Below are 19187 nucleotides of genomic sequence, written 5' to 3' on the forward strand. Positions count from 1 at the left end.
ACCTTTATTTCTGAAGTATGCATTACAAGTGGAGCTCCTATTTGTCAATCTTGTTTGTGATAAGCATTATTTTCCTATGGAGGAATTTTTAATTTTTAAAAAGTCAAAACTGTCCATTTTTTCCTTCATGCTTTGTGAATTTTTTATTAAGCTCAGAAAGGTCTTTTGTACACCAAGATTATTAAAATCTCACCACTAGTAATTAAAAATGCAAATAAAATGAGATTTAATTTTTTACCTATCAAATCCATTTATTCATTTCTTTAGAAAACATTTTTCAAGTGTCCATTATGTGACAAGTATTGTACTAAGAGCTGAGAATACAGGATTATAGAAAACAGAAAAAAAAATCTCTGCCCTTGTGACATTTACATTCTATTGGATCAAGATAAGCAATAAGATGAATAAGTAAACTGCATAATGTATTAAGGAACAAGTGCTATGAAGTGAAATGAAGCTAGAAAGGAATAGGAATGCTGGAAGGTGAGACAGGTAGCAATTTAAATAGCATGATCAGGACAGATCTAGTTGAGTGAGCCATGCTGATACCTGGGAGGCAGTGATCTGGACCAAGCTGTTTGGTATGCTACAGAAACGGTTGGGAAGCCCATGTGGCCAGAGGGGTGTGGGAAACAAGAGTAAGCATGGAAATAGGTTACAGTAGTAAGCAGTAAGCATAAGTAGTAATAGGTGGAGAAGTAGTCACCTAGACCATCAGCTATGGCCTATGGGCCATTGTAGGGATTCAGGCTCTTACTCCAAGTAACGTGGGGTAGCTCTGGAGGGTCTTGACTACAGATATTATCTTACAAATTATTAGAATCAGTCTGGCTTCCCTGCTGAGAATAGATTATTCTAGAAGTAGGTCAATATGAGGGGATTAGTGCAATAATCCAGGTGAGAGATGAAGGTGACGTAGCTCTGTGGTAACAGGGAATCGGAAGTGAATGACACCTGCAAGAAAGATAAGAATCAAGGATGGCATCAAGATCTTCAGCCTGGCCAACTGGAAGGACAGAGTGGCCATTAACTGTGAAGGAAAGGCTGCAAGTGAAGTAGATTTGGGGGAAGGGGAACATCAGGGAGAGGTTGAGGGGTCTTGTTTTGGATACATCGGCTTTAAGATACTCACTAGGAATGCAAGTTGAGATGGCGGATAGCGAGAGCAACAAGGCAGATTTCCAAAGCACTTTTCCATCTGTGAGCTGGAGATGTCCATTTACAAATCCTGAGAATATAGGTGGAATTTAAAGCCATGAGACTGAATGAGATGACCATGAGACTGGCAAACATTAAGAATATTGATGGCCGGGCGTGGTGGCTCACACCTGTAATCCTAGCACTTTGGGAAACTGAGGCAGGAGGATTGCTTAAGCCAAGGAGTTTGAGGCCAGCCTGAGCAACAGAGTGAGACCCCATCTTCTAATATATATATATATATTAGATACATATATTAGATATATTAGATATGTATCTTTTACATATATATGTAAAAGAATATTGACAATACCAAATATTGATAACTGTACAAGAAAATGCACATTCTCGGCCGGGCGCGGTGGCTCAAGCCTGTAATCCCAGCACTTTGGGAGGCCGAGACGGGCGGATCACGAGGTCAGGAGTTCGAGACGATCCCGGCTAACACGGTGAAACCCCGTCTCTACTAAAAAATACAAAAAACTAGCCGGGCGAGGTGGCGGGCGCCTGTAGTCCCAGCTACTCGGGAGGCTGAGGCAGGAGAATGGCGTAAAAACCCGGGAGGCAGAGCTTGCAGTGAGCTGAGATCCGGCCACTGCACTCCAGCCTGGGCAACACAGCGAGACTCCGTCTCAAAAAAAAAAAAAAAAAAAAAAAAAAAGAAAATGCACATTCTCATATGCTTTCCATCTGAAGAATAACTGTTCCGAAAAGCAGTTAGCAACATGTATCACAATTAAAACATGCATAACTTTGACCCAGCAATTCCATTTCCAGGAATTCATTTTAAGAAAGGAACTAAACAGGTGAGTAAAAATAAGGATCCTCATGTCATTAATTATTATAGTGAAAAGCTTGAAACAACCTGAAGTTCCAACAAATGGGAGTTTGTTATTACAGTACATAATTACTATTATATGGCCATTTCAACCAACAGTGTAAAGATTTGTATTCACATGTGCTGTGGTATCTGTAATTTACTAAATACTTCAGCAAATATAGTGTGATATAGATTACGTGGTTGTTGTGACTTTTTCTTTACAGTTTAGGCTACACCCTAGGAGGAGACAATTGTTCTAATCAGAACTCCACACCCTGGGGCAGTCAGCTAGCATTTTATCAAAAAGGCCACACTCCAGAGGCGATTACTAAAAGCCCTTCTGTAATCCACATCTCTAATCAACAAGAAAGGTTTTGCTAATTAGCATACTGAATTTCAGAAATGGGTTTTCATAGGAGAAATTAATGGTTGTTAATGAACATAATGGATATTAGAAACGGGCAATCATTGGTGAAATTTGTGGAACTCAAGATCTGTAAAGTGGCTAAAATGTTTCAGAGACGCTTCCTCCTCTTGAATGAACATCATAAAAAAAAAGAAAAGAAAGTCTTTAGAGAGTCGCGAGGCCTGCATTTTCAGGGTTGATCCCAAAAGAGTCCTGCATTCAGCCATCAGTGTAAAGACTTCCGGTTGCCTATTCCCAGCTCTAAGGGTAAGCGAATCTTGTTTGAGCTATAGGGTTTGCCCCAAGTGAACCTTTCAATGAAGTTATGGTTACAGCCCCCAAGAGGAAAACTTACAGGACTTCAATGAATTTATGAAACAGGTTAAATATATTGTTTTGCTAATGGTTGTTTCTTTATTGAATATCTGCCTACGTGGTAGAATTAGTTCTGAGATCCACTTTCATTACAACCCGGGAGTAAGATCGTGAGAAGTAGATAACACTCACCCCTTTTCTCTTTTCACCTGACTATTCCTTTTAACCCAGAACCAAGGGTTGTGCATGACTCAGGCTGCAAGGGGGACGACTCAGAAACAGATGTAAGACAAGACAAACACCATCTTCCCCAAGTATTCCAGAGGATGAGGATCTTGAGACAGGAAAGGAAAAGGCTGATATTTGGGTTATATTTTTATAATCAGGAAAAAAAAAAAGCTAAAATTTGTCTTTCAAAAAGGAAAGTAAAAATAGAACGGGAGGGAGGAGAGATGCATGAGAAAATATTCAGGGAATTCCATCAATGTAAACTACCAGCTGGGAATTGATATTTCACCCCTATTCTTGCCTTCAGTGCTTCCCCCCCACCCCCTGCCCCACCAACAGTAGGATTTGGGACCTAGATTACCTAGAAAATTGCTTCTCCTTTTTTTCACTCTGTCAGAGTTCATCATCATGTCATAAGTGAATAAATACGTTTGAGTAGGCACAAACTTTGAAATATTTACCCTATCCATTTCTCTTTTCCTCTCCCCAAAGGCAGTCAACAGTATTTAGTTTATTTCCTACCATTTGTTTTAAGTAGGAAGATGTTATTTTTGGTTGTTCAAATTACTGTCATTTTACATTGATTCCCGATGCTGCCTTTCCGCCTTCCTGTCTCTCTTCCACTTTATAAAGTAGTCCCTGATTTATTTCCCTACACCCTCTTTTCTACTTCCCTCTCTGTTGCTTTCTTCTCCTTTCTACATCTCTCTCTTCTTATTCCTATTGTCTAGCAATCCAGGTACCCAGAGAAGACAACAGTAACTTAAGATACAGCCTGGTGAGAAGATGTCCTGAGAGAATTTCATAGAGTGATTAGTACATCCCAACATGAAAGGGCACGTTTTTATAAACCCACGTTTTATAAAAACTTGTCTTCAATGAAGACTGGAAAAAATAATAACCAAATGGTAAAGTTTTCCAAAATCTTTTTTTTCTGGTTTTAAAAAGGCAGACTAGGCCGGGCGCGGTGGCTCAAGCCTGTAATCCCAGCACTTTGGGAGGCCGAGACGGGCGGATCACGAGGTCAGGAGATCGAGACCATCCTGGCTAACACGGTGAAACCCCGTCTTTACTAAAAAATACAAAAAACTAGCCGGGCGAGGTGGCGGGCGCCTGTAGTCCCAGCTACTCGGGAGGCTGAGGCAGGAGAATGGCGTAAACCCGGGAGGCGGAGCTTGCAGTGAGCCGAGATCGCGCCACTGCACTCCAGCCTGGGTGACAGAGCCAGACTCCGTCTCAAAAATAAAAAATAAAAATAAAAAAAATAATAATAAATAAAATAAAATAAAAAAATAAAAAGGCAGACTAGAAACAGATGTAAGTTAGGAAGGCTAAATCACAAAACCCAAGAATGCAAGCCTTACAGAATTCTGATAAGAATGTCAAGTGCTCTTCAAACAGCACTTTAAAAAAAAAAATACTATTTGACTTTAAACTCACCCATCTCTGTCTGGATGAACATATGTTACCACACAGATTATTCCCCTTTGAAAATACCCACTGCCATACAAACCAGCAGGAAAAGGGAAATTTCCGGCAGGAGGTAGGCAATAAGACATGAGAGCTCTGGCCCTTTTAACTGCTGTTAAGTAGCTGGCTGTTTCCTTTCCTTAACCCCTCTCTCCCGCTCCTGCTGCTATGACTGTTGTTTCTGCTTTGCAAGGACATGTCATTTTACTTACTACTCTCTCTCCCCCTTCTTAATTGGCCTGCAGTAAAAATACAAATTGCACCATTGTACTTTATTATAAGGCATTTGATGGGCCCCAAACTGCCTCATAAGTACTGCCTAGAGGGTATTAATCAGACCTGCTGACTCTACTAAGCACCCACTTTTATATGTTGACCCCTAGATGAGGCCAGTGGGTGGTAACTCTACCCCCTCCCACGGGAGCATTTACCTGGTCCCTGCCTCTCCATTAGCAAAGGCACAACTGAAAGGTGTGGCGCCCGTCCTGCAGCAGCCAAGTACACAGCCCAAATCTCTCCTCTGCACATTAGCTTTAATGCCTATTGTACTTTATGGACATGAAAAGTCTGCCTCATTTGTCCCCCTCTCTCTAGGTACTAGAGCATAAAGCGAATGTCTGAATTTTAAAACAGCAGCTAAGGTTCACAATCTTCTGTCAAGTCTCATGGCTTGGTAAAGACAGCCTGTTTCTTGGAAGTAAAATCAAGGAAAATTGTTGTTCCCAAAAAGGGTGTTGAAAGAGCAAGGTTCCCGCTAGACAAGAATAGGGTGACGGCTCCAGGGGTTATTGTTTGCTGTGCTGGTCCCACTCAGTACATATCACTGTATGTTTCAGTAGCAAATGCTTGTTGAAGATCTGCTTATGTTGTAATGACGATAAAGGTCTGTTGTGAGATTTCAGTTTCACAAAGCTCTATTCTTTGCGTAAGCCTCACCACCAATTTTCTGCTGTCAGATACCTTGGAATTCACATCATTTGTGTGCTCTGAAACATTAAAATGGAAAAAATGGTAAAAATTTTTCAATGTAAATAAAAAGCAAAATGGTGGAACAAACTGATTATGGCCTAATCGCTGTCTTAACTTATTCATTCAGTAGCTTATAAGAAGTGCATCTATACCTCTATGCCAGAAACTATGTGCCTCATTGATTACTGAATATGTTGGTATATACTTACAATTCAGTGTGGAATATGGTGGAACTTCCATCTTACATTTAACTGTGGGGAAAAGAAAGAGATCACACTGTTACTGTGTCTATGTAGAAAGAAGTAGACATAAGAGACTCCATTTTGTTCTGTACTAAGAAAAATTCTTCTGCCTAGAGATACTGTTAATATGTAACCCTACCCCCAACCCTGTCCTTGCAGAGACATGTGCTATGTCTACTCAAGGTTTAATGGGTTTGGGGCTGTGCAGGGTGTGCTTTGTTAAACAAGTGCCTGAAGGCAGTATGCTTGTGAAAAGTCATCACCATTCTCTAATCTCAAGTACCCAGGGACACAAACACTGCGGAAAGCCACAGGGACCTCTGCCTAGGAAAGCTAGGTATTGTCCAAGGTTTCTCCCCATGTGATAGTCTGAAATATGGCCTTGTGGGAAGGGAAAAATCTGATCGTCCCCAAGTCCGACACCCGTAAAGGGTCTGCGCTGAGGAGGATTAGTAAAAGAGGAAAGAAGGCCTCTTAGCAGTTGAGATAGAAAAAGGCATCTGTCTCCTGCCTGTCCTTGGGCAATGGAATTTCTCAGTGTAAAACCCGATTGTATGTTCTATTTACCGAGATAGGAGAAAACTGCCTAGGGCTGGAGGTGGGACGTGCCACTAGCACGGCAATGCTGCTCTTTATGCACTGAAAATGTTTATGGAGATGTTTGCATATACGTACATCAAAGCACAGCACTTTTCCTTAAACTTATTCATGACACAAAGATCTTTATTCATACGTCTTGCTGACCTCCCTACTATGACCCTATTGTCCTGCCACTTCCCCCTCTCCGAGATGGTAAAGATAATGATCAATGAATACTGAAGGAACTCAGAGACCAGTGCCTGGCGGTTCCTCTGTATGCTGAGCGCCAGTCCCCTGGGCCCACTTTTCTTTCTCTATACTTTGTGTCTCTTTCTTTTCTCAAGTCTCTCATTCCACCTGACAAGAAATGCCCACAGGTGTGGAGGGGCAGGCCACCCCTTCATTTAATTTAATGTAATACATCATTTATGGTTTCCTCTAAGGTTCTAGTTTTTCTGCCCCATATCATTTATTCAACATCTCTACATTTTTGTTTACAAATGTTCATGAGTTCCAAGATTTTGTGGCCATAATGATTCTTCAGAAGGCCATTTCAGCTCCAAAGAATGATTTCAACAGTAATGCCTTCAATGGAGTAATTATCAGATTAAGGGAATTCCCAACATAGCCCTAGCCTTCTGATGTTATTGTGGTTTCTGTTTACGTCTCAGAAGCACACACATCACTTGTAGATGTCTCAGTCTCCTTCATTCGGGGTTCCTGCAAATCAATCAACATTCATTCGGCAAACTGGAGATTTCATGTCCAGTTTCTTTCAGGAAAATTGCTCCTCTCAGGCAATAAGCTCATAGACCAAAGACCTGGGCACAGAACTCAGGAAGCACCAATATTCAAACCCACTAAGAGAACGAGAAGGAGCAGTGAGAAGGACTGAAAGCAAAACAGGACACAAAGAAAAGGACATCACAGAAGCCAAAAAAATAAAGAGACAAAGAGGATACGTTTCTGTGAGGAAGACATGCTGGAGGACCAAGAGAATAATAAAGAATGGACTCTCACCAAAACAAGGGAGACTCCACAGAAAACAGACAGGGTGACACTCAGTGGCCATGCGTTGGACAGGTGAGCTGGTAAACTATTTGAGGGGCAGATTCTATGACTGTTATTTCCCTTATAATTATCCTAACACCTAGCACAATGCTACATAAATAGATGGATAGGTAGCCCCATAGACGCTAGATAGAATATGTAATAAATAGTAGTTTCCATGTGTATATGTGTACATGTGTGTGTGTGTATATATATGTATATGTGTGTGTGTGTGTGTGTATATATATGTATATATATTTTTAAATTTTTGTAGAGATGGGGTTTTACTACATTGCCCAGGCTGGTCTTGAACCCCTGGCCTCAAGTGATCCTCGCACCTCAGCCTCCCAAAGTGCTGGGACTACAGACATGAGCCACCAAACCCAGCCCTATTTTTCCACCTGAAGCACAGGAAATGACATCCAAAACACAGCACACAGAGAGGACGCTGTCAGTAGGAACCTTGGTAAAATTTTATGTTGTTTTGTTTCTTTAGGAGGCAGTGTGGAACAGAGAAAAGTTGAGTGGCAGCAAGTTAAGAGAGCAAGATTTGAGCTCTGACCCTCACTGACTAACCAATGACTAACTGTATAACCCTCAGCTAATCCCACCACCTCCCTGGGCCTCAGTCACTATCATAGTACAATTAGGGGAGTGGGCTCTGTGATACTTTTTCCAACTACAAAATGTTGTACAAAGCATCCATACTGCTCTCCCACTTGAAGGCTTATCCTTTACCCATCCATGCAAATATTTTTCCCTAGCTCTCAAGTCCTTCAGACCCATTATACTATGCTCTGGCTGTACCTAATTCTTGCACATAAGCTCATCCTTCTAGAAATGCCCATTTGCTTCAAACCTTCATTCCTGCAGTGTAGCCAGCCTCAGCTGAGCATTATAAGGGAAGTAACAGATTATTTAGTTGACTATATTCTCACCCACTAAATTGGGCTAGTGTGCATAATATGTCCTCCATTTGCCCCTCTGCATGCATTATCCTTTACTCAGAGCTCCTGTACCTTCTGGCCAATGGGAAGCCGGACAGGAAATCGGAGGAAGGAGAAAAGGAAAACAAGGTTGGGGCATGTATTTCCCTGGCTGCTTCCTTGTGAGGTTTCCTGGAGATGACCTGTTCCTTTATTAGAGGTAACCGTCCTCTCTTAGGAATCACGCTCTACCGGGCTTTCCTTTTACAGTTTGGTAACTGGGTTTGGTAACCTGGTTTAGTAACCTCTTGCTCCCTATCCCCTTTCATCTCAGGAGTGGTAAGAGCTCAATTGTTCTGACTCCCTTTACCTCCCTACAAAATCTGAAAGACTGATCCTTGGTCTATACCAATCCAAACCTTGGTCAGATTTTATTTACTATAATTAAAACCAAATCTAAACACATGAATTTAGGACTAATTTACCCAAATCATATTATTCTCTCCAAAATACATGTCCTGCAAACACAATATGTATTGTTTGTTCCACCTATTTTGAATTAATTGATTTTAAATTAGCCCTCAAAGAAAAGGCACCCATTTACCACTCAGGAGAAGCTTCTATTATAACGTGAGCACCTCAAAGTAGGCAGCATCAGGCAATGTTACTCGACCTCCTTGAATTCCCAAAAAAGGAATGGCCAGACTGAGCAAGGAAAGGGGCATGGAGCCAGTTGGATGTAGCCATCCACTTAATATATTCTAACTCCAGTAGAAGTGGCCTTCGAGGAAGTTGCACCACCTACTTGACATGTCTTTTTATATGGTGTGTTACAAGGGATTTTTTTTTTCTTGACCTGATTTTGTAATCACTTTGCTTAACAAGCACCATATTTGGAAGTCTGGGGTTTCTATTCCGCAGTAGCTCCTGAAAATAGAGATGTTCTTCTTATTCAGATACAGGCAATGTCTAATTCCTACCTCTGAATAGTCTAGGTTAATTGCCTCACTTAATATCCTACAGCAGCAAATTCTACAGCCTAACTCAATGTTTCACTAGAAAAAAAAACCCTTTGTGTGAAATCGGGTCTTTAAGTTAGGCTGAGCCTGGGGAAGAAGTAAGTAGGTGTTAGCATTCACCTCTCCCCCAAATAAATGTTACCTTGATTAGCAGCCTCTAGAGAAAAAGTGCAAGCACATCTCACTCTCCTCTTCATGAAGCCAATCCAACATGTATGTATCATCAAGTAAAAGTTGGCTCTGTGAAGCACTTACAGAGAGGCTTGTATTTCTGTGTATAAATCACATCTCTTCCCTGTGACAAGTCGTGTCCAGGCAAAGCTTATTACAAATTCAGTTTGAAATCTCGAGAAGGAATAGGAAAAAAATAACAACAGCTTTATGGAGCTATGCTCAGGAAATGACTTGAACTCATCCCAATTTTGAAGCTCCATTCTATACAGCAAGCAGCTAAAACCCCATTTTCTGGGGAACTGCCCTTACAGGGAAGGTGTGGCAAAGCCATCTGCTGCTTTATAGTGGTTTTCAGCCTTGTTTTTCTGGTCCAGCTATGAAATTGTACTAATCACAGAAACAGACTGTTTGGCCAGGAAGCGGTGTATGCCAGATACAAGTGAATTTAAGCCCACATGTATTGAAGCTGCAAGCTTAGTTTGCAATTTATGTGCAAGTGGTTTTGTATTTATTGATCTGGATCGAGTGCAGGTCCTATAGGGGAAATATGACAGATTTCATCTGTCTGACAGCCAAGTCTAATTGTATTTTCAGTCTAAAATGACCAAAGACAAAAGTGCACATGTCGAGAGTCTTCACTCTGGTGCCATATGGAGTATTAGATACAGGGCTGTGGTCACTGTAAGTGTTCATTTTAATAACTAGACACAGGCTGCATCCTGAACAGCTAAAGCAAGAGAGGTGAGAGTTTTTTATTCAAATCTGAATTAATAGACCGTCTGATTCTGCCTGAATGTGGGTGGGCCTTTTTAAAGACTGCCTTTTATAGACATGATTGGGGGGAATTTAAAAGATGTGTCATATATTATTGATTCATCTGGACCATGAAACTTCTAAGCCAAAAGTCAAATACTTCCCACAACGGTTGTCGCTAAAATTATAGCCAATACTTCTGGGAAGGCCCACATCTTAAAAATCTTCTATTTCTCTCTCTCTTTCTCTCTTGATATCCCTGTGTCCCTCTTTCACTCTAGGGACCTTTGTGATTACATCGGGCCCCACCTAGATAATCTAGGATTGTCTCCGCATCTCAAGATTCTTAGACTGAATCACTTCTACAAAGTTCCTTTTGCCATGTAGGGTAACATATTCACAGTTTTCAGGGATTAGCATGTAGAAATTTAGGGGTGTAGGACTGCATTCTTCACCTACTGTACCTACCCTGCCAGTCTTATTTCATAAAATTATCTCCTACTTTTCCATCAGTTCCAGCCCCACTGATGTTCTTATAAATCCTCAAATAAACCAGTTACCTCTGCAACAGGACCTTTGTATATGCTAGTCCCTCTGACTTCACTTAATTTACCCTTAACCATCTTACAGATCAAATACCCTCATAGTATCATAGTTTTTTCTTATTACACATCATAGTTTTCAGTTGTACACATATTTTTGTGATCACTTATGTCTCCCTCCCCCACCAGACTATAAGCTCCATGAGGACAGAGAGATCATTTCTGATTTTGTTCACTTTTGTTCCAGGGCCTAGAACAGAGAGCACATAGTAAGCATTTGATGAATCTTTGTTGAATGACTAATTCATACCAGTAAATGACAGCCCTCAGCTGTCACGGATATTAGCAGTAATTGATACACACACACCTGGATTAAATAAACTATAGACATAGTCGGGCGCAGTGGCTCACACATGTAATCCCAGCTCTTTGGGACATTAAGGTGGGCAAATCATGAGATCAGGAGTTTGAGACCAGCCTGGCCAACATGGTAAAACCCCATTTCTACTGAAAATACAAAAAATTATCCCAGCATGGTAGCAGGCACCTGTAATCCCAGCTACTCAGGAGGCTGAGGCAGGAGAATCACTTGAACCTGGGAGGTGGAGGTTGCAGTGAGCCGAGATCATGCCACTGCACTCCAGCCTGGGCAACAGTGCAAGACTCCATCTCAAAAAAAAAAGAAAAAAGAAAATATAGACATAAGCCACGATCTGCTCAATCTCATCTGATCTTCCTAACAAATTTTTTGGGTGGCTACTGTCATAATCCCCACTTTATAGAGTAAGAACCGAAGAGAGGAGAGCTTAAAGAACTTGCCAGAAGTACATATCTGGTAGGTAATTGAATCAGAATTTTCTCTCAAGTGGGTTTGCTTCCAAAGACCACACTGATGCCCTGGGATTATTTTCATGAGCACGTGGGTGGCTGGGACAAGGGAACAAACCTAGCTGAAGTACATAGGTGAGGAGACTATACCCATGCACACGCAAACACATTTCCTAATCCCTGTCCCACTGTGTGGGAAATTTTGAGAACATTCATAGAAGACCCATAAACTGAGTCAGGCATGTCAAAGAAAGTTCTGGGAACATGACTAGGGCGATCCCTCCTAGCCCTCACCACTAGGGAATGGACTGGGGAAGGAGAAGACTTTGAAAGATGCAAGTATGCATAAGGCTGGCCAGAACCTTCGTTAGTGCCCCAGAAGGTAAACTGTAAACCCCAGGATGGGGTCATAAAAGAAGTTAGGTCATAAAACTGATCCCTGCTGGCCTCCCGTCAAGAGAAGAAGAAAACCTGGCAAAGGGCAGGACCTTCCTAGAGACCATCTGCTTCATAAGAATTTGCACATGGGGGTTAGTCACCCCTCACTGCTGCAACCAAGGTACAGAAGAGTTAGTAAGGGCAGTCTTGTGGGACTGAGCCGTAAACCTGTGGGGCCTGTGCTCTTTCCAGGAGTTAGCATCAGAATTGAACTGAATTCTTAGGTACCCAGCTAGTGCCTGAGAAGTGAAGAATCACTTGGTGTCAGAAAACATGGCACCTATTTGGTGTCAGAGAAGATTAGAGAGATGGGTAAAAAAATTAGAGATGAAAGACAGTACTATTCTAGGCTAGGAGAATTTGGGTCCACACAAGCAACAGGAAGTATTGCCTTCAAATTATCCTGCTGATAAGGTTGGCAAGGTAGGTCCTTGAATGCCAGCTCAGGAATTTGGGTATATTCCTATAGTTTAAGTATATTTAGCTATTATGGATTTTGGAGCATGACATAGATTAGAAATTTTTCTCTTATCACAAAGGAAACTTCTACCTTGAGCAAAGAAGCAGCAGTAGCAAATTTACAAAATATATTTACACATCAAGTAAGAAACCAATTGTTTCCTCTTTAACCACACACATCAGTAGCATGAATTAGCATTAGTACTGCTTATAACTTACATTTAACTTTATTGCAGTTCTACTAGATAACCAAAGTTAGTCAACACTCTCATGGTGGAGTCAAGCATGACTTCAACAAACACTTTTAAATTAAAGCACAAAAACTCAATGACAGTTCATGAATATGATAGCTTTTCTTTCCAGCACTATTGGCTGGTTTTAGCCATATCAATTTTCAAAGAAATGAATACTACCTAGGACACTCCCTTGTATCTGGGATTACTGTCAACTCAATTGAAACAAATTCTAAGTTCTGCTTCTAATGCTTCTTTTTGCAGGTTTAAAAGATGCATTTTGGAGTTTTGCACTGTTGGACATCCAATTTACGTCGTTGTGAGGAGCTGCTAAGCAGTTTATCTTCTGTCCATTTTAACGATCAAAACTGAATTCCAATGAAAGCCTTGTACTATTAGTATTGTAATATTCTATACTGCCTGTTGACCTGGGAAAAATGGGCCAAATTTAGTGCCAGCTTTATTAAATGCATTGTAAACAAACCTCTATGTATAAAGCCGTACAAATCGAGTCAGTCTTTAGCGCAAAAAAAACTGATTAAATATAAGACCTGACACCAGCCTGCCTAAGCAGGAGTATACTACAAAAGGTTCAAAACATCAGAGTAAACAAGTAAGAAAGGCCTCTCCTCAAACAGATGCATGAATCTAAGCCACACTAAACAAGGACTTTGACACTGTGTGAATTCAAAATTAATTTGTTTTATTATTTCCTCTCGCTGCAGTGCCACAAAAATCTAATTTCTTTTTAAAGTTTCTAAAAGAAGCAAGGTTGGTGGTGGTGGTTGCCATGAACATCCAATGAATGATTCATTCTTGCTCGAGTGGAACCCGTGGGAAATGTTGCCAATAACTTGGTTTATTTCTTATCTTCAGTTCTCAGCAGACAACGTATTTGTCTATATTTTTATGAAGAGTCATAAATTTTTCAGTTAGTGTACAAGTAATAACACAATGTGATTCCATTTGGTCTCAGTCCTCAGGGCTTAGGGAGAGAAGAAAACTCCATCACCTTGATCAGCAGCGTGGACTATGATTTCTACAGCCTGCTGGGAAGTCCTGGAAGAGGGTAGAGGAAGGGTGATCTGCACATTTGTAAATCCTTAGATGCATCACCAAAGGAGCAGATAGCATTTAGCCAGATAACTCCAGTTGACTTTTCACATTTCGGGGCTATTGCAGGGAACCGGGATGTTTAGCTGCATTCACCTGTGTTGCTCTGTGGGGCAGTGTTAAGAGGGGCAACACTCCTGAACGTCTGAATCTCTCTCTTTTTTTTTAACCTTGGGCAAATCTCTTCACCCATATGTAAAATGAGAAAAATACCTTTCAGGATTATTCTGAGGTGTAATTAAAATACTATAGGAAAAAAGACTAGCACAGCACTGAATATAGTTGGTCCTCAGCAAATGTTATCTCCCAATCTCCCCTTAATTTCTATGATATCCATGAAAAGGATATCATGGAAACGAGATTTTCCACACTCTCCCCTTTACAACTACAAAAATTACAATCGCACTTAATAAGCCCTGGGCCCAACCCTGATTCTGACATAAATTCAATCCCTATTAAGGCCATACGAGTCGTCCACAAAACGATGTATCTGAACTACACTCCCTGACCTCTAGTCAAACCTTTTTCCCAGCATTACATCAGCCTCTATGTTATTGGGATCCAGTAACTAAGAGGCCAGAAAATATTCTCTATTCTAGGAGCTCCCAAAGAATAAAAACTGGGCTCTGTTACTTAATGATCATGCAATAGAGCCAGCCATGAATTAATGCGATTCCATCAAAAGCCTTGCAAAGCTCTCCTTTCTGTCAGGTAGCAGTTAGGAAGTGCTCAAAGAAGCATTATTCTTCAGGTTCCAAACGTCTCCTGTAGAAACCCAGCTCCCCAAAGCCCCAGCCCTGTCCCCCAGCCCACCTCACTGTAGCCTTTTATCTGATACACTAAGAAACCAACACTTGCTCATCCCACATAAAGACTGCTTTTCCTTCTATTCTAAGGCTTGGAGGAAGCATACCTTCTGCAACCATCCTAAACTCCTAGCTCCAGACACCTCCCTGCTCTCCAGGCAAACTTTTTTCCCAGCATTACATCTATTTCAGTATTTTTTTCCCTTCTCAAATAAGAAAAGCATTCACTCCGAGGCACATTTTTGAAGCAATAAACACTCACTTCTTCTTAGAAAAATAGGCAATTTTCAAGTAACCTTTGGAAGCATCTAAATAACCCACACATATTTATGGCTGAGTGGTTCTGTGGATTGAAGAAACTTTAAGCCTGTGTTTGCAAAGATTTCCATTAACATCTTTGAGCAACCTCTCATCTCATTTTGAAACAAATGACTCACTCAACAGAAGAGAATCTGGTTTGTTTGCTGTGCGTTCTTTTCCTCCTCCCCCAGCTTGGCTCCCTAAGCAGAGATTTGATGTGTGCACGAAACACTCATAGAAGCCCAAATGGCGAATCTTCACCCAGAGGTCGCAAGGTCCTGGGGGTGAAGGCAGAAGCCTGTGCCAGTGTCCAGGGTCAGCCTTTTTCTCTCATTTTTAACTGAACCTCCATTTCACCTCACCCCCACTCCTTCCTTCTTGCAAGAATAATTCCCCAAGGAAAAGGAAAAAGCCTCTCATCTTCCTACCACCCCCACATTGCAGCAGGAATGTGCTGTTTTTAAAGGGTTTGTTCTCAGGAGAAAATGCCATAAGCTATATTTATCTCTAATCCATTTCTCTCTCTACTCCAAGATTAAGGAATTAACGACTGCTACAGCTGCTGTCCTTAGCACATTAATTACTGTAAATTGCCTGCAGCCTCAAAAAAAGAATTGACTCACTGACAACGGTGAGAGGGCAAGGATGTACGCAAAGCATTAGGTACCTAACCTAAATAATAAATCAGTGTAGCATCAGCCCAAGAAGAGATATACAAGCTTGTGCAGTGGGTTTCCACCCACAGGCTTAAGCACAGAGGAAGCAGTGGGGCCGGGTGAGAGTGGGTGAGGGGGGGAAAAATACATTGTATATACACATCAGTTTCCTTAAGGCCCATAACAGATCAAATATTAAGGAAAATTACTCTCAGAGTAGTTCATAAAAGCCTGCATCTTTGCAAGCCCTTTTCAGTCAGTACGTTGACTGTTATTACATTTCCTAAGATCCTAGAGGATGGACTGTAGTGAATAAAGGTATTTACAATGACTTGTCCACCCTGGTTTCCTTGCACCCCACACTCCAGGTAGACCCAGTTTCCATTCCCGGAGCCCACACCCTGCCCTCCTCAAAATCCTTTCATGTTCCATTTTCTCTCTATGATGCATCTTCCCCTTTTCTGCTCTTTCTCCATCCAACAGCTTCACTAATTCTCAGCCCCAACTCGATGTCCCCCCCTCCTGGAAACTGCTTGAGCTCCCCCAGTTCTTCCTGCATGCTTCCGTGGAACTCATGTCTTTGCCCCCCAGTGTCACGGTCCCAAAGCTGTGAGCATCCTTAGGGCTGTGCTCCTGTAATTTTTACCAACTCTTTGCTGCTCCTCTCTTCAGGTGTCACCATCCCCTCACCCTACCCCAGCATCTTCCCTTTTTCCTTCACAGCCAAACTTCCCTTCAAGGTCCTCGCTTCCTCCTCTCCCTTCATTCCTCAACCCTCTGTATTCTACTGCCTTTACCCCATTACTCCAATACAGCTGATCTCTCTAATCCCTGGGGCACACTTTAAACCTATCTTCATGAAAATACCCCAAATTGGAAGCTCTGTTGTCACCCTTACCCTCGTCTCTAAGGAATGATCAGGCTGTGGCAGCTCTAGGTTCCACACAGCTGGAGCCTATCCACTTCTCTCCACCCACAGTGCCACTCCCTAATTCAGAACTCCATCACTTCTCACCCAGCTAGCTGCAACGCCCTCCCAACTGGTCTTCCTGCTTCCAATCTAGTCTCTCTCTCTTTTTTTTTTTTTTTTTTTTTGAGACGGAGTCTCGCTCTGTCGCCCAGGCTGGAGTGCAGTGGCCAGATCTCAGCTCACTGCAAGCTCCGCCTCCCGGGTTCCCGCCATTCTCCTGCCTCAGCCTCCCGAGTAGCTGGGACCACAGGCGCCGCCACCTTGCCCGGCTAATTTACTGCAGCCAAGTGATCCTTCTTAAAAGCAAATCACATTCAAGTCCTTGTTTTAATATCTTTCCATATTTACCCCTCTCTCCTGAGATAAATTTCCAATTCCCTTAACAAGATTCACTAGGTCCTTCATTGTCTCTCTCTCCATTCTCATCAATTGAAACTCTCATTGTCTCTGCCAGCATTCTGAACTTCTCAGGTTTCCTTGAGAGCGTCCTGCTTCCTCTCATCACCAGACCTTTGCCTATGCTCTTCCCTAATTCTTTTCCAGCTCCCTTAGGCCAGCTTACTCTTCCCTGTCCTTCACTCACCTCTTAGATTTTATCTCCTCCAGGAATCCTTCTCTGCCTGCCCCAATCCTGACTAGGTGTCCCCCCTCATCCTCCTGTAGCACCTGGTACCTTCCCCATCACAGCACTTAACACAACTTAGTGACTGCCTGTTTTCTGCTTGGTATTCTGCTTTCTCTGCAAAGAGTAGAGATGCCTGCAAGCCAGACCAAGCAGAGAGAGATTTATTGTCAGGAAGCAGAGGGCCTCACAGGCACCTGAGAAAATGAGCTTCATAGGAGCAGGAACATAAAAATCATCAGAAATTGAGGCCCTTCTTTCCATCTCCCCCCTCAGAGACCTAAGGTCACGGCATCATTGTGCCTGCCTGCACATCACTCCGTCCTTCTCTCTCTCTCTCTGCCAGATTTCCTTACTTCTGCTCAGTCCACAAGGCTATCCCAGCCTCCACTACATTACCCAGCTCTCGAGGTCACCTTTTATCTTCTGCCTCTGGTGCTAACAGGTATAACATCTCAGCTTCCCGATTCCGAGTTCCCGAACGATGAGTTTGCCTGGTGCCTCTCATCTCGTGGTGCTGCGCCACTTGTGTCTTGTTTCTTGGCCAGCCTCAGGGTGGCTGCCTTGACTCAGGTCTAATCAGATTTACACAAGAAAGGTGGGGCTGTGATGCAGAACACAGCTGTGCTCACTGATATGGTTTGGTTGTGTCCCCACTCGAATTTATCTTAAATTGTAATCTGATTTGGAATCCCCACAGGTCAGGGGAGGGACCTGGTGGGATGTGATTGGATCATGGGGGCAGTTTCCTCCATGTTGTTCTTGTTTCTTGTGATAGTGAGTGAGTTCTCAGGAGATCTCATGGTTTTATAAGTGGTGGTTTCCCTCTTCCCCTCCCTCTCCACCTGCCACCTGCCATCATGTAAGATGTGCCTGTTTCCCATTCCACCATGATTGTAAGTTCCCTGAGGCCTCCCCAGCCATGCGGAACTGAGTCAATGAAACCCCTTTTCTTTATAAATTACCCATTCTCAGGTAGTTCTTTATAGCAGTGTGAAAACAGACTAATACACACACTTAGCAGAGATTTGGGGTACAGCCATAAATAATAGGAACCTCTGAGACACTGGAAGACACTGCTACACTAAATCTCCAGCGGGTAACCAAGCCTTTTATTGTTATGTACTATTGCCTAGCAAAAAGTCAGGCACAGGGAAATGTGCTGAGCAATGGCTGAACCAACATTTATCAGAACTCTCTATTCTAGAAGACCGATTTGGAGATCTTTTTTACAGTCAGACCAGGCAGGGTAAGCAAGTTCTTGATCCCCACATAACAAGAAGATAGCTGTTTTTTTCTTAAAGGGAGTTGTCCAGATAATACATGTTTTCTGACTTTTCACTTCACTTAGAGTCAAACCTACCACTTAGATGATAACAGCTCCTAGCTCCTTTAACCAAAACAGCAATAATCTTTTGTAACTTCAGCCTGCTTGTTTGACCTCTCCTTAAAATAATTGCTGAATTGGGCTTTAAAAGTATAGAAGGAAATCAGATAAAAAGTATAAACAGGATTGATGCAATATTTTACATCAATGTAATAATAACTGCCTCAAGATCCTGCCCAATTTGGAGTTCACCTCTAGACTCAGAAGATCCATAAGGCACAGAGTCCACAGGGCACCAAGCATAGTTTCTGACTTAGGGCAGGTATGAAAGGCTCTATCTTAAGTTAGATCTTTTTAGTACAATCCAGGTTTTCTCTTATTATGACTTGAGATCTCTCTCTCTCTCACCAGTATTTGTCTTTCAATATTCAAGACCAGCCATCTAGTTTATTTCCAAAACTTGCTTGCAACTAAAGAAGAAAGCCTTTATGAATGGATATACTCATATGTAAACAATAATAGCATTCTCACCAACCAGCCACGCTCCCTTTGTCTTTAAGGCTCTGCCATTGAAGACTGAAGAATATAAGATTATTCCTCAGACTGGCATCAGCATCACCCAAAGAACTTGATGAACATGTGTATTTCTGGAACCTACCTCATTGTTTGAAACAGAATCTCCAAGAGTGAGGAAAGACTGGAGTGCAGTGGCATGATCTTAGCTCACTGCAACCTCAACCTCCTG

At 42.1% G+C, this 19187-nt stretch overlaps 1 protein-coding gene and 2 long non-coding RNA genes across 3 annotated transcripts in view; 1 reads left to right on the plus strand and 2 right to left on the minus strand.

Annotated features, from left to right (window-relative positions):
* Positions 1-230: 230 nt before the first annotated feature.
* LOC114675367 (uncharacterized) lies at positions 231-1495 on the minus strand. The gene is made up of 2 exons (XR_013417303.1): positions 1133-1495; positions 231-954 (listed from the first exon to the last, which is right to left on the minus strand). It is a non-coding gene; the product is annotated as an uncharacterized LOC114675367 (long non-coding RNA).
* Positions 1496-1550: 55 nt separating this feature from the next.
* LOC106998502 (uncharacterized) overlaps positions 1551-19187 on the minus strand; it is a 151330-nt gene continuing 133693 nt past the window's right edge. Inside the window, exons 3-4 of the long non-coding RNA XR_013417300.1 lie at positions 5615-5656; positions 1551-5422 (exon numbers count right to left, since the gene is read on the minus strand). This is a non-coding gene — a long non-coding RNA (uncharacterized LOC106998502). The remainder of the gene's footprint in view (positions 5423-5614; positions 5657-19187) is intronic.
* The window catches only part of LOC144341036 (uncharacterized), a 39059-nt gene continuing 29889 nt past the window's right edge, over positions 10018-19187 (plus strand). The window contains exons 1-2 of the mRNA XM_078002752.1: positions 10018-10076; positions 10430-10531. Coding sequence (XP_077858878.1) covers positions 10018-10076; positions 10430-10531 — 161 coding nt within the window. The remainder of the gene's footprint in view (positions 10077-10429; positions 10532-19187) is intronic.

The sequence above is a fragment of the Macaca mulatta genome, chromosome 5, assembly GCF_049350105.2.
Source record: "Macaca mulatta isolate MMU2019108-1 chromosome 5, T2T-MMU8v2.0, whole genome shotgun sequence".
NCBI classification, from domain to species: Eukaryota; Metazoa; Chordata; class Mammalia; order Primates; family Cercopithecidae; genus Macaca; species Macaca mulatta.